Raw genomic sequence first — 25,663 nt, forward strand, 5'->3', positions numbered from 1 at the left:
GCATCTGTTAAAAAAAATCCAGTGTGTAAGAAATGGTGACATCTGAAGAATTAGTGACTGCCAGAGGTGGAAGGTAATGAATTGCATTTACTCGCGTTACTGTTACTTTGTAATTTTACTTTTTCTCAAGTATGTTACATTTTACGCTAAATTTTGAGTAAAAAAAGTGTTATTTAAAAAGTAATACATTCACACACATTCATGAGTGAGTGAGAAAGTTAAAGCGTTTACATACATAATGTGCTTACATATTTTATTTTGTCAGCACTTTAATTCGTAAAGGTTTGCCTTTAATTAAAAACAATTCCTGTGAGGTTTGTGTCCCCTTGTCCTTTTTGCACGACACAAGAAAAAATGTGTCTATTACTTTTTTAACCTTTGTTAAAAAAGTAACCCAGTAACTTTTACTCTAAGTACATTTTAAACAAGCAACCTTTCTACTTTAACTTGAGTTCATTTTCAGACCAGTACTTTTACTTGTACTTAAGAAATAAGGAAATTAAGGAATCAAAAATAGAGGTACTTTTACTTGAGTAGAATATTTTAGTATACTCTTTCCACCTCTGCAAACAGCAACCCCCCCTTCCCAAGAGCTTTGGGGGAACTACGGTGGCCTTCACATAGAAGAAACGCTGTTGTTGTCATTGCTTAGTAAACCTGTGCTTTAATAGAACAAACGCACAGTCTGACTGGTTTTGCCCCTTTTCAACAGGGCAGTGCATGATGTCATGAGTACTATAAAAGTCTACTCTAAGGCTACAAAGATAAAAGAAAATAAAAAGGTTTTGCACTCATACAAGAATACATATTGGTTACTCGTAAATCTCACACACTGGACCTTTAAATGAAATACTGATATTTGAGAAACCAACATTTTAGCCCCACCCCCATCCTTTGCATGCCTCTTACAGTTGTCAGTAAACACAGAGAATGAGGGTCAAGGTTCTTTGAGTGCATGTTTTGACAAAAACTGTGACATTTTCCTGTGACCTTTCACACACTCGTTGCCTGGATCGTTGCCTCCTGAGATGCTGTAAGAGCCTCAGCTCTGCTCTCTGCTCGCACACTTCAAGTTGATTTGTTGACATGTTTTTCTTCTGTCCTCCTCTCATCAATGCGAAATGTGTTGCATGCTAAATTGTTTCTCGATAGTCTCATCTAACCATAACTCCAACAGTGTGTTGTTATGAGTTCTCGCAGACTTTCCCCCTCCAGTGAAGTGCAGATATTGTTATTGTTTCGCTCGCTCTCGAATGTCTCTCATTATCAATGTTTGGAACCGCATCTGAGTAAATGAACATAAAGCAACATGTGTCTCTCCAGTCTCCGCTGCACCAGCTGTAAGCGGTTCTGAAGTGTCTTTGAGATGATACCACAAATCCTTCAAGCCTTTCATCTGCCTTGAGTCTACTTGTTGGCTTGGCATCTTCCATTTTGCCATTCTTGTTATATTTTCCACTGACGGCTGCTCAGGAATGGTGTGAAATGAAATATTGGAACAAACACAGTGATCTACTGTCTTGTCATCTTCCATTTGGGCTTGTTGTCTCACACGTAGTGCACACATTTCCAGCGGGATGTGGTGCTTTGTTATCCTGCCATCTGTTCAGAGACTGTCTAAAACAATATGCCTCTGAAATACAGATGGCAGAGCTCACGTCCTTGCACATGGAGAGGCTCTGGACAGCTGTGGACTGCTGAATCTCTGAATAAAGTATAGAATAATGGACTGTAACACTTTTCATTTTTAATTTAAAAAAAACTATTTATTTAGTAGAAATGTTCTTGTTTGGTGTTTTAAGGCATTTGAGAGCCATAATTTGACATCACTGCATTATTTATTGTAAGGAAAGGAATTTTCACTCCTCTGTTAATGCGCATTTCTCTACAAGTAGCAGTTCCGTTTGCATGCTGTCTCTGGTGTGTGTGACAGACAGACAGACAGACAGAGAGAGAGAGACAGAGAGAGAGATGATGGTAACAGAGTTTATGTAATATTTTAAAGACTATATAGGAGCATCGCGTACGCCCATAGCACCTGCTCATTCAGACTGGGGATGGACGAGGTGAGAGGCGTTTCCATCTATAGCTGCTTCTCTCTCTCTCACACACACACACACACACATCATCACTTTTGGCCCCGCGGAGCAGGGATTGAGCACCGGTTGAGCGCAGTCGTCAACTCGGTTACTGGAAAAAAAAAGAAAGAAGCTAAATTGCCCGTTTTTTTTTTATTTTAAGAAATGGAAACATGACGTCGGTGTTTTGGTGAAACGGAAACGCTGCGGTTGAGTTATTCACTGAGACCACGCGCCGCACGACGACGAGGACCGCGCGTCTTTGGCACCTGGAGGTGTCGCGCGCCAAACTTGCTGAGCTGAGAGCTGAGGAAATCAACCGAGACACAAACGAACACGCTGCAGGACTCAGCGTGTCTCCGTTCACTGTCTTAATGTAAGTTTTGGGGAGTACGCCTACGTGCTTATTTTGCGCCTTTTCAACTGCACCAATGCTGGGATGGCTCGTGGCTCTGTGCATTGTGATCCTGGCGGTGCTGATCTGGCCGGGCAAGTGTTTTGGCACCGAGGGTTCACCTGCTGTGCTTCAGAGACTCGGGACTCCACAGCAGGCGGCGAAGGAGAAGAGGTGCGTCTCATCGGACCGAGAGCGGAGCGACAGTGTCCATCGTCACGCGGCCTGTGTGGGCGCTGTGAGCGGCGAGGAAACACACACCGTGGCGCTCATCTGCAAACCGTCCGCGCTGGCCAACTATCTGTTCAAACACTGCAGGACTTTCGGTAATTACTCGCCGTGCGGCGGCTGGACGTGGCGCGCCAGCGCGTTTCTCCAGAGTGTGTACCAGGCGTGCTGGCCGTACGACAGTCCGGTCCAGTTTGTGCGGGACAACCTGCAGCTGAGCGACGACGGACTGGTGGCCTTGGACTGGGCAGTGCCATCCTATCAGAGACGGCGCAGGACCTCCAGTCACTCCACGAGTCCCATTCTGCTCATCATCCCAAACTCATTTGGGAAAATCACGAGGAATGTGTTACAGGTAATGCACGCGCCCTTTCTGCATCCTTAGTGATAACCTGTGAGTGACACACACTCCAAGACACCAATATAACAAACGTTGACTACACGCACTGTATGAAAGTGTTGTTTTTCTTTGTGTAACAGGTATTTTTGCAATGTTCTGCAAAGTTAATTTTGGCTTTATTCAGAAGTTGTTATTGCAGTAACATTGACTGTTTTATTGGGAAACCTTTTACCCATACAGTATCACTCAGACCTTTAATATGCCCATACTGTCAAATACAGCAACAGGATGAAAAAACAAAGGTCACAATAATGTCCTCACTCATCATATCATAAGCCCAACACACGTAGCAACTGGACTTTTCCTTCTTTCCTTCACTTCTTCCTTCTGAAGAACTGAAGTGACTCGACGTGTTCTCGACAACAAAGACCTGAATGAATGAGAATCTACAGCTACATCACTGCTGCTCTGTCATCAACTGAAGGAGAATCACATCAGGAAGAAACATCACTGGAGCAACTGTAGTGTTTGTAGATGGTGAGCAAAAAGACAGCGACTACATTTGTAATTCATAAGAGCATCGGAGAACACGCACAGAAACTCCATCGTCGAAACAGATGTAAGTCTTCGAATCGTCCAAGGGAGAGTTGAAGGGAGATGCCACTGCAAGGCAACAGTGTCCGTCACAAGCATGACAAACTCAGGCTGGAGAGAAGAGAAGAGCCGAGCAGATGTGAAGGCAGTGCCAGTCTTTCAACAGCTCTTTCTAAACGCTGACTGATTACAAAGCATCGCTTGACTCGAGGGGCCATTGGCAGTCTACTTCAATGCCTGCTGGCTCTCACATTACTCTGGGCACCTGGCGCCGTGCAAGCCCATTTCATTTCACAGTGTTCACCACGCGGCTTACTGTCAGCTCCATGTCAGAAATAACAAGTTTGCTGCAAGTGGTCACTCGAAAATGTCTCCGACATTAATCTAGAGACCGAGTAACTCTTTGTGCTGACAGAGAAGAGGAGGAAAGGTGTGTGTGTGTGTGTGTGTGTGAGTGTTGTAATACTCAGATTTACCAAGAGAGAACAAAGCAAAAATGATGGAGAAATGCATTATCACTGTAGAGAGTATATATGATGTAGTCAGCCCATTATACTTTATTTAGAGTGCTTCTGTCACTGGTGATATTCAGTGTGTGTGTGTGTGTGTGTGTGTGCCGGAAAGACTGAAACCAAAAAGAGGTCATATTAGCACGGGCAGGCACACAGACATATTCTCACACTTGCTTTTTGACCATTTGCTTCTCTTTTATTCAGGCTGACCTGATTTACACCCATTTACATACACATGGTCCAAAAATGTGTGTTTAAATTATGAGGTCACTACATTGGATGTGGAAGCTGGAGTGACACTTTCAATCGTGTGATTTCTGTTAGGTCCTCCTTTATTCGCTGAATCTGTTTCCGCTGCATGCATTCTGTAAAAGTATTACTATTATTATTATTATTATAATACCTTTCCTTTTCCACCTCCTCAAGCGTACGGACGTTTATTTGACGTTTACTGAATGTTTCTCAGATTTGCTGTGTTTCCACACATACAGGTTGATGGGCCCCTTATTTTGGAGGCGTGTAACGACTCGGATCAGTGAGCCTTATTATATTCAGCGACGTGTGATCCATGTTTATATTATAACATGTGCTGGAAGGCCATAAATGTTCACATAAACATCCAGCGAGTTCACACAGATGGATTTTCTGAGCAGTTTAACCACATTTGTGTTTCACGTGCTTGTGTTTTGTGCAGCTTGGATTTGGCACAGACTTGTTTTTGCGTCATTAATGATACAGCGCGTGTTTAATTGAATCCGTTCGTCTCACGTTCTGATTTTATGAGAGGACAACGTTGGGAATAAATTCCATTTATTCCTTGTGCCGTGGAATGGGAAAGTGGGATCACACGGTGACAGTTCTTACATTTAGAGTCTTCGACAGATCAGTGAAGGAGGGCGTTGTAGTAGAAAAAGCATTAATTCAAGTCACCATATATTCAAAGAAGCATAAAGCGCACAACTGTGTTTATAGACGAAGCATAAATCTTTCAACTATTCATGTTATTCATTCCGATTGTGGTCTTACATGTGGCTGTTTAATGTGAATGAAGGAATATGAAATTGTATCACATGCCCACTTAAATCGCTCAAAGTCTCTCGCCGTTTGTGAAGTTAGTATAAGACGTACAAATGTGTTTTACTACCTGGCTCTCTGTATATCACAATTTAGCAGCATTTCAATCTATGAGTCATGGGAGATGATTTATTTCTTGGCTAAAACATTACGGTAAACATAAAGCTAGAACAGGCTCTACCTTGAAGAATACCAGTGTCAATTATTTACCTACTTCCAGCAACAGTATACGATTCATCATTTTTCCACTGTGCATTTCAAACAAAATACAACCTTCCTTGTTGTTTTTCTACAGCGGCTGCCTTGCTCTTACGCGTTCCTAACCTGGGGGAGAAAAATCAATGTCTGGCACTTGTCAACGGCTATTGAGGAGTATTTAGATAAAGCATTGACAAGAATAGAAGAGGATGGAGCATTGCAGTGAGATGCTCAGTTGCCGTCTAAAGGCTCTTAATCGAATCACGTCCTCTATTTAATTTGATTTGTGACGAAATGCCGCGATGAAGCCGCTGGAGTTTGTCGACGTCGGTGCTGGTCTCACAGAAATGGGCCGCGCATCATTCACCGTGATTAAGTAGTGGTGAACTTGAGGTGTTCTCTGTGTGTGTGTATGTGTCGGCTTATCTAATGAGGCAAGTCTGATACACAAGACCTCACAGTCAGTTTAATAATGAATCAAATGGTAGAACAGATGCAGGCAGTATCTCTCTACCCTTGTTTTCTTTATACGTTCATTTCACGTGTCATCCTCATTCTGTCCGTGCGTATTTATAACGCAGTGCTGTTGCTGATGTGACATTTACGTGACACACACGCAGCTGTATGACAAACCAGAGCAACCAGACTCACCTCAGTTTATCCTCCGGCTTTAAAGTGGATTTCATATGGAGAAATAGCTCATCATCTCAGTCAGTATCTGGACATTAAACTGAGCTATACTTCCTATACACGTCCTCCTCACGTGCCTTGTTGTGTGTCAGGTATACGGAGTAAATCCTCCTCTTTATAATGACAAAGATAGAGTGGCAAAAATACCACTGCAGTCTTCTTGAGCTGGTAAATATTTGATGCAGTGATGCTGCGGCTCTTCCTGCAGGCTGTTGGTATTTCTTGCTGATGTAAAAACACAATGTAACTCGTTTACAGTTTCAGTTTCTTCTGCAAATAGGATTCCTTGCCCCTTTTTTTCCGTTTCACAAATGTTTGAATGAGAAAAACATATATATATATATATATATATATTCAGTTATTTAATTCAGAGCCGACACTGGATCCATTTCTTCTCTGCGTTGGCTCCTTTTGATTTATACATAAAACTGCCATTTCTGCTCTCTTCCAAATCCAAACCTTGTAGCCCTTTCACATTAATTTTCTTCAGCATATTTACTTTTTAGCTCGTGTCTGATAAGAATCATCACCTGGATCGAGAGTTAATGATCTATGTTTACAGTAAAGTGACGCTGCAAGCCACAGTAAAACATAAAATGACTGTTTTGTGTAAACATCAAAGAAAAGAAAGAACCAGGCATGACAAAAGAAGCCTTAGATCTGAAATATTTAAATATGTTTAATTAACAGATTCAGAGATGTCTGCTTCATTAAAATAGCTTGTGAGGGTAAATATTGCTGTTTTCTTTAAGTATAAAGTCATATTCTCTCCACAGTCAAACAGGTTTTACATGCTGAATACATGTGTTTTGTTCAGCACCAGTGACTCCATCATCCAAGTATATCATACTGTCACCTTCTTTTCAGAATGCTAAATAATGATTATAATAGTCACAGTATTCAAAATAAAGTTCCCGGGCAATAACAGCGTCTTTTCACTGTGCCGCTGATGAAAGGGAAGCCTTTTTGCCAGAGACATGAGAACACACACAGGTTTCCACACTCGAGTGCTTTGTTCTCATCCTGCGCCAGGTCTGTTCGCGGTCCATTTTCGGGGAAAGCTGCACAGCGTAGGTGGAGACTTTAAAGCTTTTTGGGCCAAAGCTCAGCCCAGATAATGATGTTGTGCTTAATCCTTGGCTTCACCACCTTTCTTTTTCGTCTTAATTGATGAAATACTAAAACGTCTGGGCACTGCTGCCTTACAGCAAAAGACCCGGTCCAACTGAGGATGGAGTTTGCATGTTCTCTCCCCGTGTGCACACTCTGAACTGAACTATGTGCGAGTGAACAGTGTGTTGACCCTGTCTGTCCAGGGTGTGCCCCGCCTTTAACCCTGGGTCAGCTGTGATTGGCTCCAGCAGCCCCGTGACCCTCATGTGGAGGAGAAAGTAGTAGTAGTCATACTCTCACTGGCTTCCAACACACAGCAGTTGAAGAATAAAACGGTTTTTTTTTTTTCTGTCTCCTGTCTGTCTCCACAGTTGTGTGAGACAGCCCTGTCCCACGGCTACCTGCCGGCCGTCTTCAACCGCCGCAGTCACAACAGCACCCCGCTCACCACTGTCAAACTGCAGCAGTTCGGGGACCCCGCGGATCTGCGCGAGGCCGTGCGCTACATTCGCTACAGGCAGCCCGCGGGGAGACTGTACGCAGTAAGTGAGAGCACGGGGTCCGGCCTTCTCCTGTCTTACCTTGGGGAGTGTGGCTCGTCGAGTTACGTGACGGCAGCTGTGTGCCTGTCTCCCGTGTTCCGCTGCCAGAGCTGGTTTGAGAATGGCTTGTGCCGGCCCCTTCAGTGGGCCTTAGTGCTCTACCAGAAGATGTGTCTCAGCAGGTAAGAACAGAAGCACGAGGCTACTTCTTTACTCTGTTTTAGTTTTTTTAAGACATGCCGTCCATACTACGTCACGTTTTAAACTCTGGAACTATGGAAACAGTTACTCAAATTCCCTACCTTATTGTTAGCAATACTTTCTAAAACTAAACAAACATCTACAGAGAGAGAGAATCAGCTTCCCTAAATAGTCAAGAGCTGATAACATTTGTGCTGTAGCTGAAAACAGTTTCATCTGATAATGCGGTTTCAGTCGACTCGTGAAAAAAAATTGGATCAAGGATGTAGATGTTATTACTGCTTGGTTCGTATTTCCCTCGTTTTGGTCATCGTGTCTGTTTTGTGATAACGTTGTGTTCGTTGTCACTACAGCAGAGTCTGACAGACACAAATAACAAGCTGTCAACTATTATAAATCATCCTTTAGGCCCGGCAACAGTCCTGTGGCTCACTCATGAGAACAGCGTATGTGCACAGCTGACACAAAGGTTATTTGAAAGTTAGACCCGCCCCGCAGAATTACTTAATCCAAATGGGTTAGGGTTAAGGAGAGATTGAGAGTATCAACAACTCCTTCTCTTACTTGCTTTTACTTTTATCACAATGTCTTCAAGATGAAAAGAAGTTTCATAAAGAGGTCTTAGACGGCTCTAACCTCAAACAAGAATGTGGTCAAAGGGAGATTTAAGTGAAAACAGATTCAACTACCCATGAACCATTCATTGGACAGGCACAGACAAATAAGAAAACATGTCATGTTACTATAGCAACAGATGGCCTCCTCAATGTCAGGTTCATTGATTCTGAGAAGCATCGTGACCCAGATGAGGCTTCTAGAATCAATGCCAATCGGGAATGAAAGACCCATTCACCATCATGCAGCTCTTCAGAATTGATTCACTGGTTTTGATTGTCTTATTGTCCACTTGTGTGTCTGTGTTGTGCAAATGTGTGTGTATGCGGTTGACATGCGTAGGTACAGGACGGTGCTGGCTGAGACCTTACAGGCTGATGCTGCGTTTGCTAGTTGTTCCTTGCATGGCCTGGAGGAGGCGCTGTTCTGTCAGACTGGACATGCGGGTGCTGCACCAGCAGTGGCAACAGGGACCAGCAGCAGCAGCAGCAGCAGCAGCAACACCTCAGCTACCTGGGATGCGTATTGGGAACGCAATGAACCCTTGAGGGACGTGGACGAGGTGGCAATTCCTGTCCTGAGTGTTTGTGCTCAGGACGACCCGATCCGCGGTGACACTCAGTCCACCATTCCCCTGGAACTCTTCGAGACCAACCCACATTTTTTTCTCCTCCTAACTGACCGTGGAGGTCACTGTGGTTTCTCCACCCAGTCTGAGCAGAGTGCTGCCGGTGCACCCGGCGCCGCTGGTTCTGCAGCACTGCCGTACAGTGCGACGGGGCACTGTGCGACCAACTGGAGTCACAGAGCTGTGCTGGAATTCTTCAGGGCGACCACAGACTTCTTCGCTGGCGAGGAGAGAGCAAAGCAGCTCGCTGCCAGGAGGAGGGGGCTGGGAGGAGGTGCGGGAGGCCGGTTGTTCCGCCATCGCAGTGTTAGCACATGTAAAAGAGTGCCGGCATGTTCCCATAATATCCATGCCATTTATAACTGGCAGCGGTCCTACACGCGATAAGGGAGCTTAATGGAAGTAGATGGACTGACGGACGAGGATATGAGTCACGCAGGTCGTTCTCCGCCTGTGTGACACACAAGTACAAAGTCTTATGATAACCGCGAGTAGAAAAGGGATATTGTAAAAATACGGGGATGATTAAGGACTGAAATATATCACCACAGGCCACACGTTTGCATGCAGTTGTGTTTAGCCGAAAACTGTCAAAAGATAGTCCAGCTTTATGTCTTTACTGGACCTCTCTTCACTGCCAGCTGTTAAAATAGAAACATGCTACACGGTCTGTATTTCTACAACACTTTTCTAGTCCTTCGTGACCTCACAAAGTTGTTACGCTCCAGTTTTGCCATTAACACCGGTCACTCACACATTCATATTTTCTGTCCCACATCTTTCACGCCCATTAACGAGCAACGTGAGATTAGGTATCTCGTCCAAGGACACGGCGGAGCTGGGACTTGTACCCACAACAGTCCAGTGGAAAGACTGGACCACCGTCGCCCCCAGATGAATTCAGACTTCTCTCCGGAGCTGTGTCTCCAGAGCACAGGATTCACGGGCGACTTTTCTCTGTGACGCAAGTCTTTTTGGATACTTTTGGAAAAAAAACCCAAACAACAACAAATAACAAAGTTAACCTATCGATCTTTTTCTTGGAAGTAGCTTTTTCATTTTTGAGACGATCTCCCACCCCGACTTAATTGCAGTGTTGTTGAAATTCAAACATGGTGGTAAGTTTATGGTTTTTTTTTTTTATAGTTGAATGTCTTCTTCTTAAAAGGTCTGAGTTTCCTAGAATGGATGAACGTATTTATTATTCCCATCCAGTCAGCTTTTAGCAGAAAGTCTGTGTCTGGAGGTGATGGTAGTTCACTGAGCTGAGTGACTGAGCATTCTGTGAGTTTTAGTGTGTCATTATTGAAACTCTGTGCTCTAAGGTTTCCCTGACCCACTGCTCCGGATGAACGGTGGTGAAACAGTTGCCGTTTCTCCCTTCCTCGATCATGTGGATGTTTTGGGTTTGGTCTTGTGCATAACTGTAATGAATTACACAAACGGTTATTTCAAAACTACAAAGATTTTAATTTGGTGCTCGTAAAGATAAACTTTAAACCGGTTAAAGAGAACAGGAAAAACTACAAAGCTGGGTTTTTCCCTCTGTTATTTTATGAAGTTGCTACTGTAATGGACATTATGACAGGATTCAAATAAAATGATATAAAATCAAGTTGCCAAATATGGGGTTTACACTTTGTATAGACGAGATGTCCTGAAAAATAACACAGAGAGCTTTTTTTGTGGTGTTATAGACAGTGTTCATTATATACTCAAAAATCACGAGTATCGAGAGTATTATTTGCTATAAACTTTATCAAAAGAGCATATGTGTCTATTACAGTGTATTCCAGAGTTTCCAAAAGTGTGAAAAAAAGAAGTCCTTGTATTTGATTTCCAATCGACTGAGTCCACACCACTCACAATAGCTCGTTCAATAATATAACAACCCGTTTCAACAACACTGTCTTGTACTCTTTGTTGCAGTCTCATATTTGTTGCAGCCAAATAGACTTTAACATCATATCCAACAAATATGACGTCTATCTGTGATGCCGTGATAGGAAAATGTGACGATAGGGAAAAAGAAATTGTAGAAAAGGCTGAGAAATATTAAAGGCCACATCGTTAAAGCCTGTCATTTCTGACCAAACGTAGAAAATGGTTGCTTTAAATAAACACTGGCTTCAATTTGCCTTAGGCAAATTAAGACATGACGATTGAATTGCCCTTTCCCACTTTCCCTATTCAATCGAGCTGCAATAGCCTGCCTCTGTGATCAGGGACTGATTTAATTAAAATGATTGATTTTTAATTAACAAAGGACCCGACGTCCCCATCACTGTAATTATACTAAATTGTAGCCTCTCTAAATTGACACACTTTACTGGGGATTTGTTTAGGTGTAGAATCCTGGAGGCATTAAAAGGTGAAAATGGTGAGAGGTTGATTCAATTCAAACATTTACCGGAGGAACATCTTAATTTGGGGGGTGAGGTCAACAGACAAGATAATGTGTTGACAATAGAAGTAAAAATTGCTTCTCCCAAGTTTTTTAATGGAATGCTATGACTGTAAATCGCCGTCGTAATGTACTGTAGGTTGAAGCTGGAGCAGGTCTGCATTGGCACTATACGTGACGTCTGGTTTCAGGTCCAGAAAGAACTACAACATAGTACTTTACAGCATATGTCACACAGCCCCCTCTCCTCCCCCTTCCCTCGCTCGCTTGTGAAAGGTGAAATCATTCACTGAGTGCACGCCATGCAGAGGCAGCACAAAAACCCCAGAGGGTTACGGAGAGAGATACAAGAGGCTGCACAAGGGGGGATAATATTAGTGTGAGTTTCACTCGCTGACGTTTGCTTTTGCAAACTGACCTGGTTCTGTTACCATTGGATGAGTAAGTGTAAATAGTTTGCTTCTTATCTACTGTATATAGAGTGTTTGTGTCAGGCCGTGTTACTGAAGTTTAGTCCTCTCTTGTCCATAAATGAAGTGAAACAATGAGCAGTCGGTTATGTAAGCCGCGTAAAAGAAATGAATGTCATCATATTTGTATAAAATGCTGTAACATAGACTACGCTACCTGTGTCTGAAGACACGAATGTTTGCACATTAGGAATCCTGTTTCACCAGTATAGTCGGCTTGACAACAAATGTACGGAAGCACATTGCATTCATTTGAATATAGAATCATTTATTTTTTAGTTTGTTTCTCTAAGTAATTCTTTTTCTGTTTTTCTGTCTTTCGTGGTCATTCCCCTGTTTTTTTTTCAATTACCAAGACACTTCACTCTCTATCTATCGCACCGGGTGAATTAAGGTAAGGCATGTAATTGGTTACACAAGCCAGATCAAAGTCAAACTTCATTAAACTAAACAAGCCGACCATGTTGTTACCATTAGATCCAGCTCTCAGTAAAGGAATGAATATGTTTATTGTTTCAAATGCTCTCTCAACTGAAATGATTCAGTTAATCAGAAAAAAAGGATTATAAAAAATAATTACTCACAACAGGTATATTTCACGACAGGTGTGGCAAGCAATACCGTTAACCAACTGTGGGGGGAGCACAAGAGCAAACACAGAGAAAATAGCTTTCACTGTTAGCTTCTTTGAACCAGCCAGCGAGTTCACACTTAAAAAAAAAAGAGAAAAGTTTTCGGAACCAAAAAATAGTGGTTATTCTTCCTCAAAAACTGTGACATCATAAGTAGGCGTGTCCTATTCTCGGTTGTGGAGAAGGAGATTTTGCCTGTTTTGTGTTTACTCCCGCCTGAGTGGCCTAGAGAAAAGCCCTCCCACTTTGGTTCCTCTTAAACTGGCGTGAACAAAGCACCAAGGCACTGAGGCTCCAGAGCCGCAACTGTGTCAGTCTGAAAGCACTGTGTGTGTGTGTCAGGACACACACTGTTATAACCTCATTGGTCTGGCATAACTATTATCTTAGCTCATTGAAGTTTATGTTCATTTATGATCAGATGTTGCCCCAGCAGCAGGAGTTACACCGATGCACTTTAAAGAAAAAAAGCTTTTAATCGTAGTAAACAGGACTTAAGCATCATTAACTGGATGAAGTGTAAAGTTGTGTATGTGTGTGGCTGTTTTTGTGCTGCTGAAGTAACTTCCTGGCGTGTCCTCTGGCTGCCTAGCAACCTCACAGTAACACCGAGCACTAAGAAGAGGTTCCCGCTCAGCCAAGAAATAGCCCGACACACAACAAACCCATAAAACCATAATATGTGCTTTCACACGCTGGCCTTTGTCCAAATCAAACACATGATGTGGTATACGTTCAGGGAGCAGAAAGATGTCGATGGATCACTCTTCTTTTCTGTTTCCAGTCTTTATTCTAAGCAACACCGTTTCCTGACTTTACTCATCACATGTAAGTGGTATCAATATTGTCCTAAAATGCATCTGTGACGGCCAGTGTTAAATTTAATATGGTGTCCCCTACACTTAGAGAGTCAATCCTGTTTTCCACCGTAAAAACTTCTACTCCCAAAACATGAGTAAGAGGGAGCACAACACTCTTGCCAGCAGCGTAAGAACATTACTCCTCTGTTAACAGGAACCGCTAAAGAATACACCACAGTGATTCAGCTGGCGCGCCGTTGCTTTTACTTCTCCATTTCACCGAAAATACTTGGAATGCCTCACAGATATTTAGCCGAGGAGGTATTACGTTATCAGTCCGTTCAAGAGCCAAGACAACTAAATGTGACGTGAGACAACCGAGCAACAGACGGGCCAACTACAATACAGAGCAGATGTTTAGCACTGGGTCACTGTCAGTGTGATTGTATTGGATTGAGGTGATGATCAGGAATACATGTGTTTGGCGTTTCTCTGGAGGTACACTTGTAGGAGTGGTGTTTATAGTAAAGAACCCTTTTGTGTATCTGGTGTTTACATGTGGGCTAAACCTGAATAAAACACCAGAGATAGTGTAGCAGAGGTCCCCACACTTTGTAACTTAAACCTAAGCAAACGCCTTTGGTATGTGACTTTGGTCCAGTTTTAGTTTGTGTATATATGTGTATATCTCAGGATATAAATGTCTTGTTGCCCTTTGCATCAGGAGGGAGATGAAACGGGAATAAAATAGTAACATTCTACATTAAAGAGTCCCTCTTTGTTTCTTTATATAAGAAACACAGTTAAGGTTACGCACTAAAATGATCCAGTCAGTTATTCAGAAATCACAGGTTTATCAGATAATGGCCATTGTGTGTAAACGTGTGTATGATTTTCAGTTAAAGCGAAGCAACACACAATTTACACATGGGTTTTTACTTTATTATTTCTGAGTGTCCTTGGAATCTGTCTGTTTTCCATTTTGTGTTTCATAAGTGCACTTATGAAAAATAAAAATAAAAACCCCACACCCCAAAACTGCTGGAAATATTTAGAGGGAAAATACTACTTGGATCATGGGCACCATCTTGTGGACGTTTGAGGGAATTGCTTAGTCTTTCTCTTCACTAATTGTAAGCAGCTGGGCGGGTATTGTAAGTGTTAATAACTGCTGTCCACAGGTGCAACATCTGCATTCCTTCGCTTTTCATTCTTTTTCTGTTCATGCAGCGATAAGTGATAGTCACTTTGTCATCATTACAGCTAAATTAAAGTGTGTTTAACTCATTTATTAAATGTTTTCATGCTGTTTCTTACAGGTCAATGAGTGGGCATTTGATCGCACAGTGACATCAATTTAAATTAATGTTGTTTTTTTTTTAATGAGGTTTAGACTGTAGTGTAGCACGATAAGGACAATAAGAAACTATTTCAGTGTTATGGATTTCAGAGGGCACTAATCATTTAGCAATAATTTAATGTGTGCAAATAAATGTTAGAAAAAATGATTTTGCTCCTCACATTATAAAACATTTGTATACAAAGGACAAGTTGTTAAATATCCCTAGAAGCTTCTTGACACTTGATTGCAAGCCATGACCATCACACCAACAAATATTAACACATTACAGATCAATCTAAATATAGTGGCCTTTTCTTTAGACTCCATTAACACTTATTTTAATACATATATTCTATTCTGTTAATTTATTTATTGAGCACATGATTTGACAATCACGTTTACCCACTGCAGCTTTTATGAACATAACAGGTTTCTTTTTTTGTTTGTTGTTGTTAAATGATGCCCTTTTCAACCTTACCTATTTGCCCATCTTGTCATCCTACGTTGCCATGGGAACCTCCTCCTCCTCCACCTCTTCTCCCGCAGCAGACAGCAGATGGCGGTATCAACACAGGTTTCTGTCCGGAACGTTCCACACTCTGATTTCCTGGGGGCGGGTGTGTGTGTGTGTGTGTGTGTGTGTGGGAGACTCTCCTGTCACAGACACAATGACGCAGCTATCTCTGCTTTTGGCTTGGAAACTGTCTGTATATTTAGCACCTCATTTAAAATTAGAGCTCAGCACATGGGGAATAAATTTAGCCGGCAGTTTAAATAGATATCTGCTGAGTCATGCAAAATTAGACTCGGCACACTGTACTGTATGGCCATGAAGACCACGCAGATGTAAGAGTAGAACTTTCTGACCAAGCTTTTAATTTGTCGCATGTTCAGAACCGATCCTCGTTTCTCGTACATCTGTCAAAAGGTCACGGCCTGTCACATGTCTCTCCACGGTGAAGAATGCCAACACGCTTGAGCGTTTTTGTGGCAAACCGATTAGTTCTCGCTTGCTTGCATTGACATGGGCCACATAATGAAATGGATTGTGTGCAGATAATATGCATAACAGCTGATACTTGATACAGTTAGAACTGTTTACACTCCACAATGGAGACACAAGGAGCAAATTTGCCACAGCAGAAAAAGTTTGATCGCATCTGTGCACAACGTTGCGCATGAGAGTGTAAACAGAAGAAAAAAAACCTTTAAATGAGGAGGATTTTCTTTCTGAGGGGTAAAACTATGTCTCTCAGATGTTTGTTTTATATATATATTTTTATTAATATTGTTGGCAAACGGCTTAAAATAGCGGCGTTGAATAACAGATGGCATTAATATTTCTTTTATAAATATCAATGAGGAGTAAATCCTGTGCTTTCTGCGTATGGGAATATAGAATAGAATAAAGAGACTGGAATAGATATAGTAGCACTGTATCATGTTTGCATGGGTAATGGAACCTCGTCAAAAGAAAAGGAAAAAAAAAACACACACAGTACAAACTTAAACTAAATGTTTGTGACAGGAAATAATCCCTTTGCTTCTGCCCACAAAATGAATACATAATGAATGACCGATGACAGTGAGGCACACGTGGCACAGGCTGACCTGCATTTCTAAAAGTGACAACTGGGTCACGATTTGTCAAATATGGCAGAGATACACCACCTTACAGCAACATAAAAGTATCAGGCCAATACATAAAACAAAAAAACGGCTTGATAATTGATACTTGTACAACAAAAGTAACAAATACAGAGTTCAGTCATTTCAGTATTATTTTATGTGAGCCAGGTGTGAAGCAGGACAGAGCCGCGAGCTCTCAGCCTCAGTAGATTAAATGTTAATCTGAGCGAATCAACTGGTTAATTCCAAGGTCATCAGAAAGTGGGAGGGACCCGGTTCTCCGCCAGTGCTGGCTAACACGGAGCGAATGTTTGATTTATCTGCACGGCCTTCAGAATGTACACTTCAGCTGGATCGCGTCATGCTTCATGTACTATATTTGACGACTGTATTTTATCGTTTTACAGACTTTATGTGGTCGTGTGGTTTGTACGCGCCATAACATACAAAGCACTATAATATAGTCTATATTATCTATTTATGTGTTTAACACAAAATTGTTTTTACTTTTTTAATTAAACATGTGTTTCCCTCTAAAGTACATATGCTCTGCCACAGGCAGTTAAAAAAAATATGTTTTCCTGATACAAGTGACCACAAGCCACTGTAATTGTTCCTTGAATTCAGATGAAAACCGGTCCAGAAACCATTATCTATACTACAAACACAAGGTTGGGAATCATGGAAATGCTATGAAAATGCTGCCTGTTAACCTCACTTTAAAAACAAGTATTTGAAAAATGCCAAACAATTATTGAAGCATCCGTAAAGGTCATGCAGTAATCTGTCTTCAGCAAGCCTGATTCCTGAGCCCTTAGTTTTTTTTGTCATTTACACCATTGGTGACGGAGGAGTAGCTCGGACTCAGGCTGCAAATATGTGTGGCTAACCTGCAGCGCATTCCTCAGCTGTCACATTACAGCATGGGTTATACTGGGTGTGGTGAAGAGCAGCGCAGCTCTTTCGCTCGGCGTCTTTACTGCTAGGCCTGAAGCGGACGAGAGAAAGGACACAAGCTGTGAGGGTGAGACACACACACAGAGAGAGACAGAGGTTGTTTGTTAGCACGGACGGGTCTGGGAGTGTGTGTGTGTATCTGGGTTTGCGCGTGTTGCATGTGCATGCATGTCCTTTCCCCCACTTGTACGATTCGAGGTTTGCTGGTAGGTAACCACCTCTCCTTCAGGCGAAATTGGAGTCGGCTAACGCGGGAGGACGTAATGCAACGTGACAGTTAGGCCGGTCTGCCCAACTGTCTTTGCACACACAGTCTAAAGCGCCCGGGCAACTACAGCTCGAGCATCTCTCAAGATAACACAGCAAGAGGAGAATCCTCTGCGAGCCTGGTCAACCGCGATCACTTCTCCTCTCGTGACGTACAAAATTGCATTCGTGAAACGACTGTCATGTGCAATCGCTGACACTGTCGTGCTGAAAATGTACACTTAAAAAGAGCTGAACCATGAACAATGTCATTACTGTGTATGTGTGTGGCCTGAACTCCACAGCTCCACATCAGCCCCCTGTGAGCTGTTGTTCTACAAACTAAGAAAATTAGGATTAAAAGATAGATTGTTTGAAGAACAAATTATATGTAGCAGCTGCAATTGCAATTTGATTTGCAACACAGTTTCACAGATGTGTAGTCGCTTTAAAATGTTCGTATCACCACGTGACTGCGCGTGTTTCCTATTGCGAGGATGAGAACACGGAGATATTGTTCCCTGAATGTATGCATGCACTGCTTGACATTGTGATTTTGACATTTGAAGATGTGCATGAAACGTCATTCTGATTTTCTCGCTCTCATTCTCTCTGCCTGTAACGTTCTCCTGGTTCTTCTCTCCCTCCTTGTACAACCTGTGCAGGCTTGTGAAAGAAAGTGTGATGCACTGTATGACAGCAGCAGCAGTGGATAAGGGTCAGAGAGCGGCAGGTGGGCGACCAGGGCCCAGCGGGGATCATCTTTCCTCCTCATCTGCAGCACACCAGCCTGCTACAGTAAGACGGTACGCTGTGATTTACACTCTCTTACCGTCTCATTTTGTGTCTCCTTGAATTCAGACAGGCAGAAAAAAACACACCCGTGTCTTCCAGAGCAGCAGTGAGGGCAGGCCCTTTGTCACAGACAACCAGTTTGTTCTTGTTCCGCTGTGTTTTACAGTACAGGCTTACATAAGCAAACATCCTAGGAGCAGCTGTTTTCAAAATGGACGCCAGGACGCATTCTTTTCCACAATCACACACACACGCAGCGCACGTTGGCATGCTGCCTCGCGACGCTCACATACTGTATGCTGTGCACAAAAGCAAACACACGCATCCTCCTCTCTGACAACGTCGAAAATCATCACGTCAGTGTGTGATCAAGGCGTCACCGGAGGATGTCCCCTTGCCCTTGGTGCCTGTCTGGGCTACGCGGCTCTGAAGAGGGCCACAGATGGGGACTGAAGAGGAGGGAAAACAGAGACGAGGGAGTGAGGAAGGACTAAGGCAGAAAGGGAAAAAGGAATGTGGGAGACAACATGGGAAATGGAAGTGGAAAGAGTGAGACAGAGAGGCTTTTCAGAGGAAAAGGGAGTGAGGAGAAACACATGCAAGGACAAGACTGAAATATAAGCGGTTGCATTGAAATGTTGGAGAGACGGGAGACATAAGAGGAGTATGTGTGAGAGCAAATCTCCCTGGAACTACACCAGCCATTTTCCTCACTTCCTCCACTTATGTGTTTGATCACAGTCCATTTGGCTGTCCTGCTGCACACCCAAACACCCACTACTACACCCACACAACCTGGTGGTGGTGGTGGTGGTGGTGGCATTCTTCCCATCATTCTCCTCTGCCCCCATTCTTTCATTCCTTGCATTCCTCTTTCCCTGCCAGGTTTCCACTTTCCTTTCACGCTGTAAGAAAAGTTAAATACCCTTAAGATGTCACTGTTTGTGATCCGAATTCACGTGCATGTACTGTACAGAGAGTTTAAGGAGCTTTACATGTATTTCATTTTATGCCCTCAAGGACAAAATGGAGACATTTTTGAACGAGCATGAGCTGTGACAGGATGGCGAGACGTCTGAAAGGCCATGAGAGAAACTCCTACGTTTTTCCACAAAAGTTCACAAAATGTCCTCGATCAAGGTTGAGTCATGCTGCAGAGAGTTTTCATACGGCCATTCTAAACCCTGAATGATAAAAGAATGTGATTAAATTACAGAACTGGTTTAAATCAGATAAAACAACAACAACACTCCTCTATCTTTGAGAAGCTTTAAAAGAGCTTTATTATCAGTTGTTTTCAGTATTGTCATTATTATTGTTAGAGACACGCCGTCAATAAATACTTTATAGTGATAAAAGAACCTGTGACTCTTGTTGGTACATCATGTTCAAACTACTGAATTATTGTCTATTTATAGAAGCAGCAGGAAGCATGCCTCTGATGAGTCACTGCTACTTCCTTAAGAACTAACTTCAGGCCCAGTGCAATGAACATTCCTCTAATTACTCACACACTGCACCCGAGCCGACGACTAAAAGAGAAATGAATACTCAATTTATTGGGCAGAGAATTACAGTCACACAGTACATCTTTTTGTGTCGCGTAATGGAGAATGTTCAAGTCAATTTTTCCCTCAGGATGAGTCACGATTAGAGAAGATGTGCCACTCAGTGTCTGGGTTGTAACGTGATTGGCAGATTTACATTAACACAAGGTTCAGTCGCACTTCTGCAGAGGAACTCTTATATAGGACTTGTGTGTGGTTACTTAATCGGCTTGCTGTAATGCAAAGTCAGACAGGTTAATGACGCAGGAAACCGGGATGGAGTTCCCCTCCAGCTCAGTCTCTGGGAACATCACAGACATTGTGTGTGTGTGTGTGTGTGTGTGTGTGTACGTATGTGTTGCCTAAACACATAGATACAGTAGCACCTCCCTTCTCCATTGTAGGTACAAAACAAGGTTGTGTTGTGTATAGAAATACGAGTTCTGTCATTCCAGCTACAAACACCTTGAATGCAACCGAAGAAAACTGAGCAAACAACAGCCGATTTAACATTTTCACGTGTAAACAATTCGGATTACATAGGTCCAAATACTGTACATATTAGTCGGGTTATCTAGAGACTCTTTAATTGACCACAGGTGTGAATGTGAATGTCAGTGAATGGCGTCTCCTGTTTTTCAGTCTGTGATTGGCTGGCGACCAATCCAGAGAGTTCCTGCCTTTTCATCAATGTCTTAAAGGATAAGCGGGATGGATGATGGATGGATGTATTCTATAAATATTATCATACTCTTCAGTAGGGCCGCATGCTGTTGGGGGGAAAATAGTGCAATGTTTCTAACATATTGTCATTTTTCTTTGCGTTCTTTATTGGGGAGCGATTTCACAGGCAACAACACAACGGAGCAACAAACTTCCTGTCACAACTGAACAAGGACTTGGACCCATTTGCACGACTCTGGAGACTACGGAGCCTCTATGGGACATGGTGAAAAAATACAAAAGTAAAATGTGCACAATATACTTTCTCGTGCACACCAGAAAGTATCTCGTGCGCACTGGGAGCAAGTCTTCACAGTCATGTTGTGTCTGAAAGACATTTTCACACAGAAACACAAACCGAAATGCAGTGGATGATCTCCCAGACACGAGATCCTTTGTGGTGCTCACAAGTATCTCATGCGCACCAGAAAGTATCTTCATGAGAAACATTTCATTTTTGTTTTTTTCCCCCGTGTCCCTTTAGGGGCGCCGTAGGAGACAAAGTAAAAAATAAACAGTCTTTTATTTTAAAAATGCGACAAAATTACACTCTTTCGAGGGAAAAACTACGAGCAAAACTAGAGCTTGAGCAAACAAAAGTACAAAACCTGACAAGACGATGGCACTGGGGTTACACTGGTCAACATATACAGTATACACACATGGTAATGGGGAACAGGGGGAAACAATCAGGGCGGGAAAAACACAAGGGGAAGTTACCTGAAACAAGAGGAGAGTGAATATCTTAATTGCAATATCATGATGGAATATTGTGTTTTAATTTTAAGTTGTTTTTTTCCACACTTTTTGACCAGACTAGACACTCATTGGCCCCCAGGTCATTTGAGTTTGACACCCCCGGCATAAACCCTTAAGAAAGTGCATTAAAACTTCCAGGAGGTTTTTCTATTTTTCCCCATACAGCTAACATTGTTCAATTGCAGCAAAGCCATCTACCCACCACCCCGCGCTGCAAATCGCTAATGCATCCCACAGCAGTCTGTGATCTGAATGCACAAAGAGATCTAGTATCAATACTCCATCAAACGCACAGTAAATGGAAGAAATGTAGATGTTCTGGGAGTGGCAATGGTGACGTAATTATCAAACTTTTGTTACTGAGAAAAACATTACATTACAGCGGTTTGAATGAAAGTTTCTGTTGAAGAACAAAACCACCTGTCAGGAATACCACAACACTGAATGCATAGAGGAAAAAAAAATTTGAAAAAACTACAGCTCAACCACCAGCTATCTATCGTTTGGTGTGGGAGCATGTTCATGCCTGTCACAAGGCCTCGCCTGCCCAAGTCTGGATCTGACTGCCTACATGACTGCTTTACTGGGGAGGGGGTGAGAGAGGTTTGGCCAGATAGAGGGAAGAAGAGAAGTGTAGAGTAAGGGAAGTAGGGGAGGGAGGGAGGGCTCGCAGGATGAAGGGAAAATGTAGGTCAACACACAGTCAAAGCCCTGTCACATGTTCCATTCAGCTGGAATCTGGCCTCCAGTCCAAACCAGAATGTTATGTAAGAGGTTATTGATCCGTATGTCGGAAAAAAACCTAGTGCCAGTCAAGGCTGGAAATGAGTGTGAAATTTTAAGTCGAGAGGGGAAATTTAGACGCTATCAATATTTGACCCTGTTGTGTGGAAAAGAAAATGAGCTGCTGAGAAAGGAAGCTGCCAGAATGTGGCTATCATCAGATGATGTCATCACCTTCTTCTTGTTCTGCCCTCCTGTTTCCAACTCTTACATTCCATAACCCTCACCTGTAGGTTCGATTCCCGGCTCTACATTACCGATGTGTCCTTGTTGCTCCTGGACAGCTGTGCCGGCAGCATGTGAATACACTGTAGTGTCACACAGCTCTGAGTGGGCGTCAAAGACGAGAGCAGTGCTATATAAATACAAACCATTTACCTTCTAATTTCGTTTATAAATAGGATTGTTATTTAAAATGGAGGTTTGGAATTAGACTGTCTGAGGATAATGTGTTCCTTTTCCACCACCAAGGCCAGTCATATCAGTGAGGAGACCTTGGCGCTGCCTCCGGCAACCAAGATAAACCTTGTGGAAACGCTGCTTCACAGAAATTCGGCCACAACTGCCGTGGACTCCTCACGCTCACATGCTAAAAGGTCGGAGTTCCCTGTGTGCTGTGGAGGACAGAGGGTAATGAATAGAAGAATGTTGTAACAGGAGACCAAAGTACCACTTTACACCTCAGAAGTCATCCGCACAGTTCAGAGATCAAACGACGCTTCATAAAAATCTATATCTTCATGCTGTATTTAATCGTGAACACAGCTCCGTGAATGAGAACTCATGCTACACGTGGACCACAGTAAAAGAATGGGGAAGAAAATGAGGCGATTTCTTAAAATGGTTCAGAATTCAAGTGAGAATGTTTCCTGGAACAAACAGACTCAACGTTGAGTGGTGACAGAGACAAAGGGCAGCAGTCACAGTTCAGTGACTGCAGTAGAGTACACACACACACACACACAGCACAGAGACATCGCGAGAGTACTTTGGACAAATACAGTGGGGACAGACAATTTGAAATGTTGATTGTGATGTGTGAATATTGATTTTAACAATGTTTTAGTTGAAAACTCCAACTTTTTTAATTTTACATTAAGCTAACCTTAGCCCCAGGTGTCAAACACTCTCATGCCTGTAATTTGACTAAATTTGCTTTGCAGATTTAACAGAATGTACAAAACCCATGTTGGTTCAACCTCACTCAGACATACAGTATATAAATTTTTTTATCTGTAGTTTTACTGGCATGTAGTTGTGGTCTGTGTCTTTAAACGCCCCTATGTGTATGCACACACACACACATATATATATGTCACAGACATGTGCTGTACTATGCTGAGTGTTGCAGGCGTGCCCAGAACCATACTCAGGGGAATACTTCTCCTATGGCCTCATGAAACTTTCCACTGTGCTACAGTATAAAGAGGAAGAAGAAACAGTGTCTGGCCATATCACAATGTGGGTCATTCAATCTATAACAGAGCTGACAAAGCAAACTTCACTATCAACTCAATCTTTGCACCACTGTTGGAGAAAGACATAGACAAGAAAGAGAATGGAACAGATTTAAAAAAAATGCAATCTTTAGAGCGATCTTCTCCAGAGAATAACTTAAAATACAAATGAGGTCAAAACCAAAATGACTAATTATCACGACATACAGTAGAGACCATTCATAGTAACCATTAGTGCATGTGTACCAAACTAAAACAACCCTGCCCCTGAAGCCTCATTCAGTATAGCGACAAAAAAACCTCAGTGTATCAGGAAATTGAGATGATGGACACCTGCTGCATTATTTTAAACACTGCTGTCAAGTGTAGTGTCGCATACTAAGAGTTTACACATCTGCTGTAGCACACGTGCGCACACATTTTTATTTAAAGAATGAAATTGATTTTAGCCTTGCAGAATTTGTGGAAGCTATAAATAACATTTTGTGGTAGGCTATGCATGACCGAGTGCCACGTTGATCATCACTACATGACAGGGTAATTACTGCCTGTTCAAAACATGTTCAGCTCAACATTTTATTCATTGTCACTGAAATGTTATAACAATAGAGCGTATTTGTCACCACATCAGGAAATACAGGCCCACAAATTCACACGCCTAGGTGAAACTAATGCGACGTCAACACACCAGCTCTGTAATCACTCCACCCTCCATCAGAATTAGAATGTTCCATTTCTAATGCGCATAGAATAATCAAATCATTGTTAAATAATTAATGACTCATTGAAACACTGTCCCTGAAAACGGTGATGAAGTTCACTTAAAACTTAGACAGAATTTTATAGTGGGAATAATTTCCTACAAGGTAAATATTTCTGTAACTGTGAAAATATTATTAAAGAGAGGAGAGCGATGAGAGCGGAACACACGTCAGAAAGGTGACCTCACAGTGGAGCCTTGTATTGTGACATTTTAGATCAAGGGTGTCACCCCTTACATTAAATGTGAGCTTTTAAATTGCAGCTCGCTTTTTTTATTCGTCTTCTGAATATTCCACTCACCATGCTGCTACACTGATGTATCTACACCAACAACCATTTGCACTGTATGTGTTTTATTCTCTATTATGAAATTCAAGTTTGACTTGATTTATAACTTCTCATGACTTAGTTTGTGTTTGTTGACAAATGCTCCATGTGCACTGAATTGCCCCCACTATTTTTTTGTTTAATTGAAATTATTTTCTATACATCATTTCACTGAAGGGTTAATTAAAAACCTTTTTTAGAATAATGAATACAGTTTCAAGTTTCAAATTCAGATGGAAAATTAACAAAAAGAGTATTTAATAAAAACCAAATCAAAAGAAAAACTCAAAAAAAAGAAAAACGTGAACAGACAACTGAAACAGAATGACTCCAGAGTTGGTGCCTGAGGGTTGGAGCAGCGACACTGAAAGCCTTGATGCCGAAGCTTTGCCTGCAGGTGCAGTGAATCAAGACGAGACCTAGGTCAGTAGACCGCAGGTTCCGGGAGGGACGGTGCTCATGGGTGGGGTGGCTCAGTGGTTAAGACCGCTACCCTGTGTGTGAAAGACATCATGGTCGCAAATTCAATTCCACCCCTGGCTGATTGTACTCGATTCCATTGTAATTCGCTTTGGTTTGGTCCGAGTGAGAACCCTAGAAGTAGAGTTTCAGACGTGTTGGAGCCTGTCCAGGGTTTTTTTGGGGACCACAAACAGTCCAGGCGAGATATAATTAAGGCATGGATGAGGATCTCTGCGACAGAATCAGGGAACAATGGCCGGAGTCAGGAGATATTTTTTAGATGGGAGGCGGATTTTGTGACAGATTTGATGTGCGTGTTAAATGATAGATTTGAGTCCATAATGACACCCAGGTTGTGCAC

The 25,663-nt window shown here is 42.4% G+C and overlaps 1 protein-coding gene across 1 annotated transcript; it reads left to right on the forward strand.

The window, feature by feature from the left end:
• Window positions 1-1,976: 1,976 nt before the first annotated feature.
• abhd15a (abhydrolase domain containing 15a) lies at window positions 1,977-19,843 on the forward strand. Its single transcript, XM_044015292.1, has 5 exons — window positions 1,977-3,055; window positions 7,593-7,945; window positions 8,922-11,990; window positions 18,353-18,493; window positions 19,503-19,843. Exons 1-3 carry the CDS (start codon window positions 2,510-2,512, stop codon window positions 9,592-9,594), a joined length of 1,572 nt encoding a protein of 523 aa, XP_043871227.1. The 5' UTR covers window positions 1,977-2,509; the 3' UTR covers window positions 9,595-11,990; window positions 18,353-18,493; window positions 19,503-19,843.
• Window positions 19,844-25,663: the final 5,820 nt, after the last annotated feature.

This window comes from Solea senegalensis, unplaced genomic scaffold (genome assembly GCF_019176455.1).
Source record: "Solea senegalensis isolate Sse05_10M unplaced genomic scaffold, IFAPA_SoseM_1 scf7180000013203, whole genome shotgun sequence".
Classification (NCBI taxonomy): domain Eukaryota; kingdom Metazoa; phylum Chordata; class Actinopteri; order Pleuronectiformes; family Soleidae; genus Solea; species Solea senegalensis.

Excerpts from the sequence above, each read along its gene's own strand:
- abhd15a (XM_044015292.1), top strand. The coding sequence starts at position 2,510 with ATGCTGGGATGGCTCGTGGCTCTGTGCATTGTGATCCTGGCGGTGCTG. Across the intron at positions 3,056-7,592 it reads TCACGAGGAATGTGTTACAG|TTGTGTGAGACAGCCCTGTC; the intron begins GTAATGCACGCG and ends CTGTCTCCACAG. Across the intron at positions 7,946-8,921 it reads CAGAAGATGTGTCTCAGCAG|GTACAGGACGGTGCTGGCTG; the intron begins GTAAGAACAGAA and ends TGACATGCGTAG.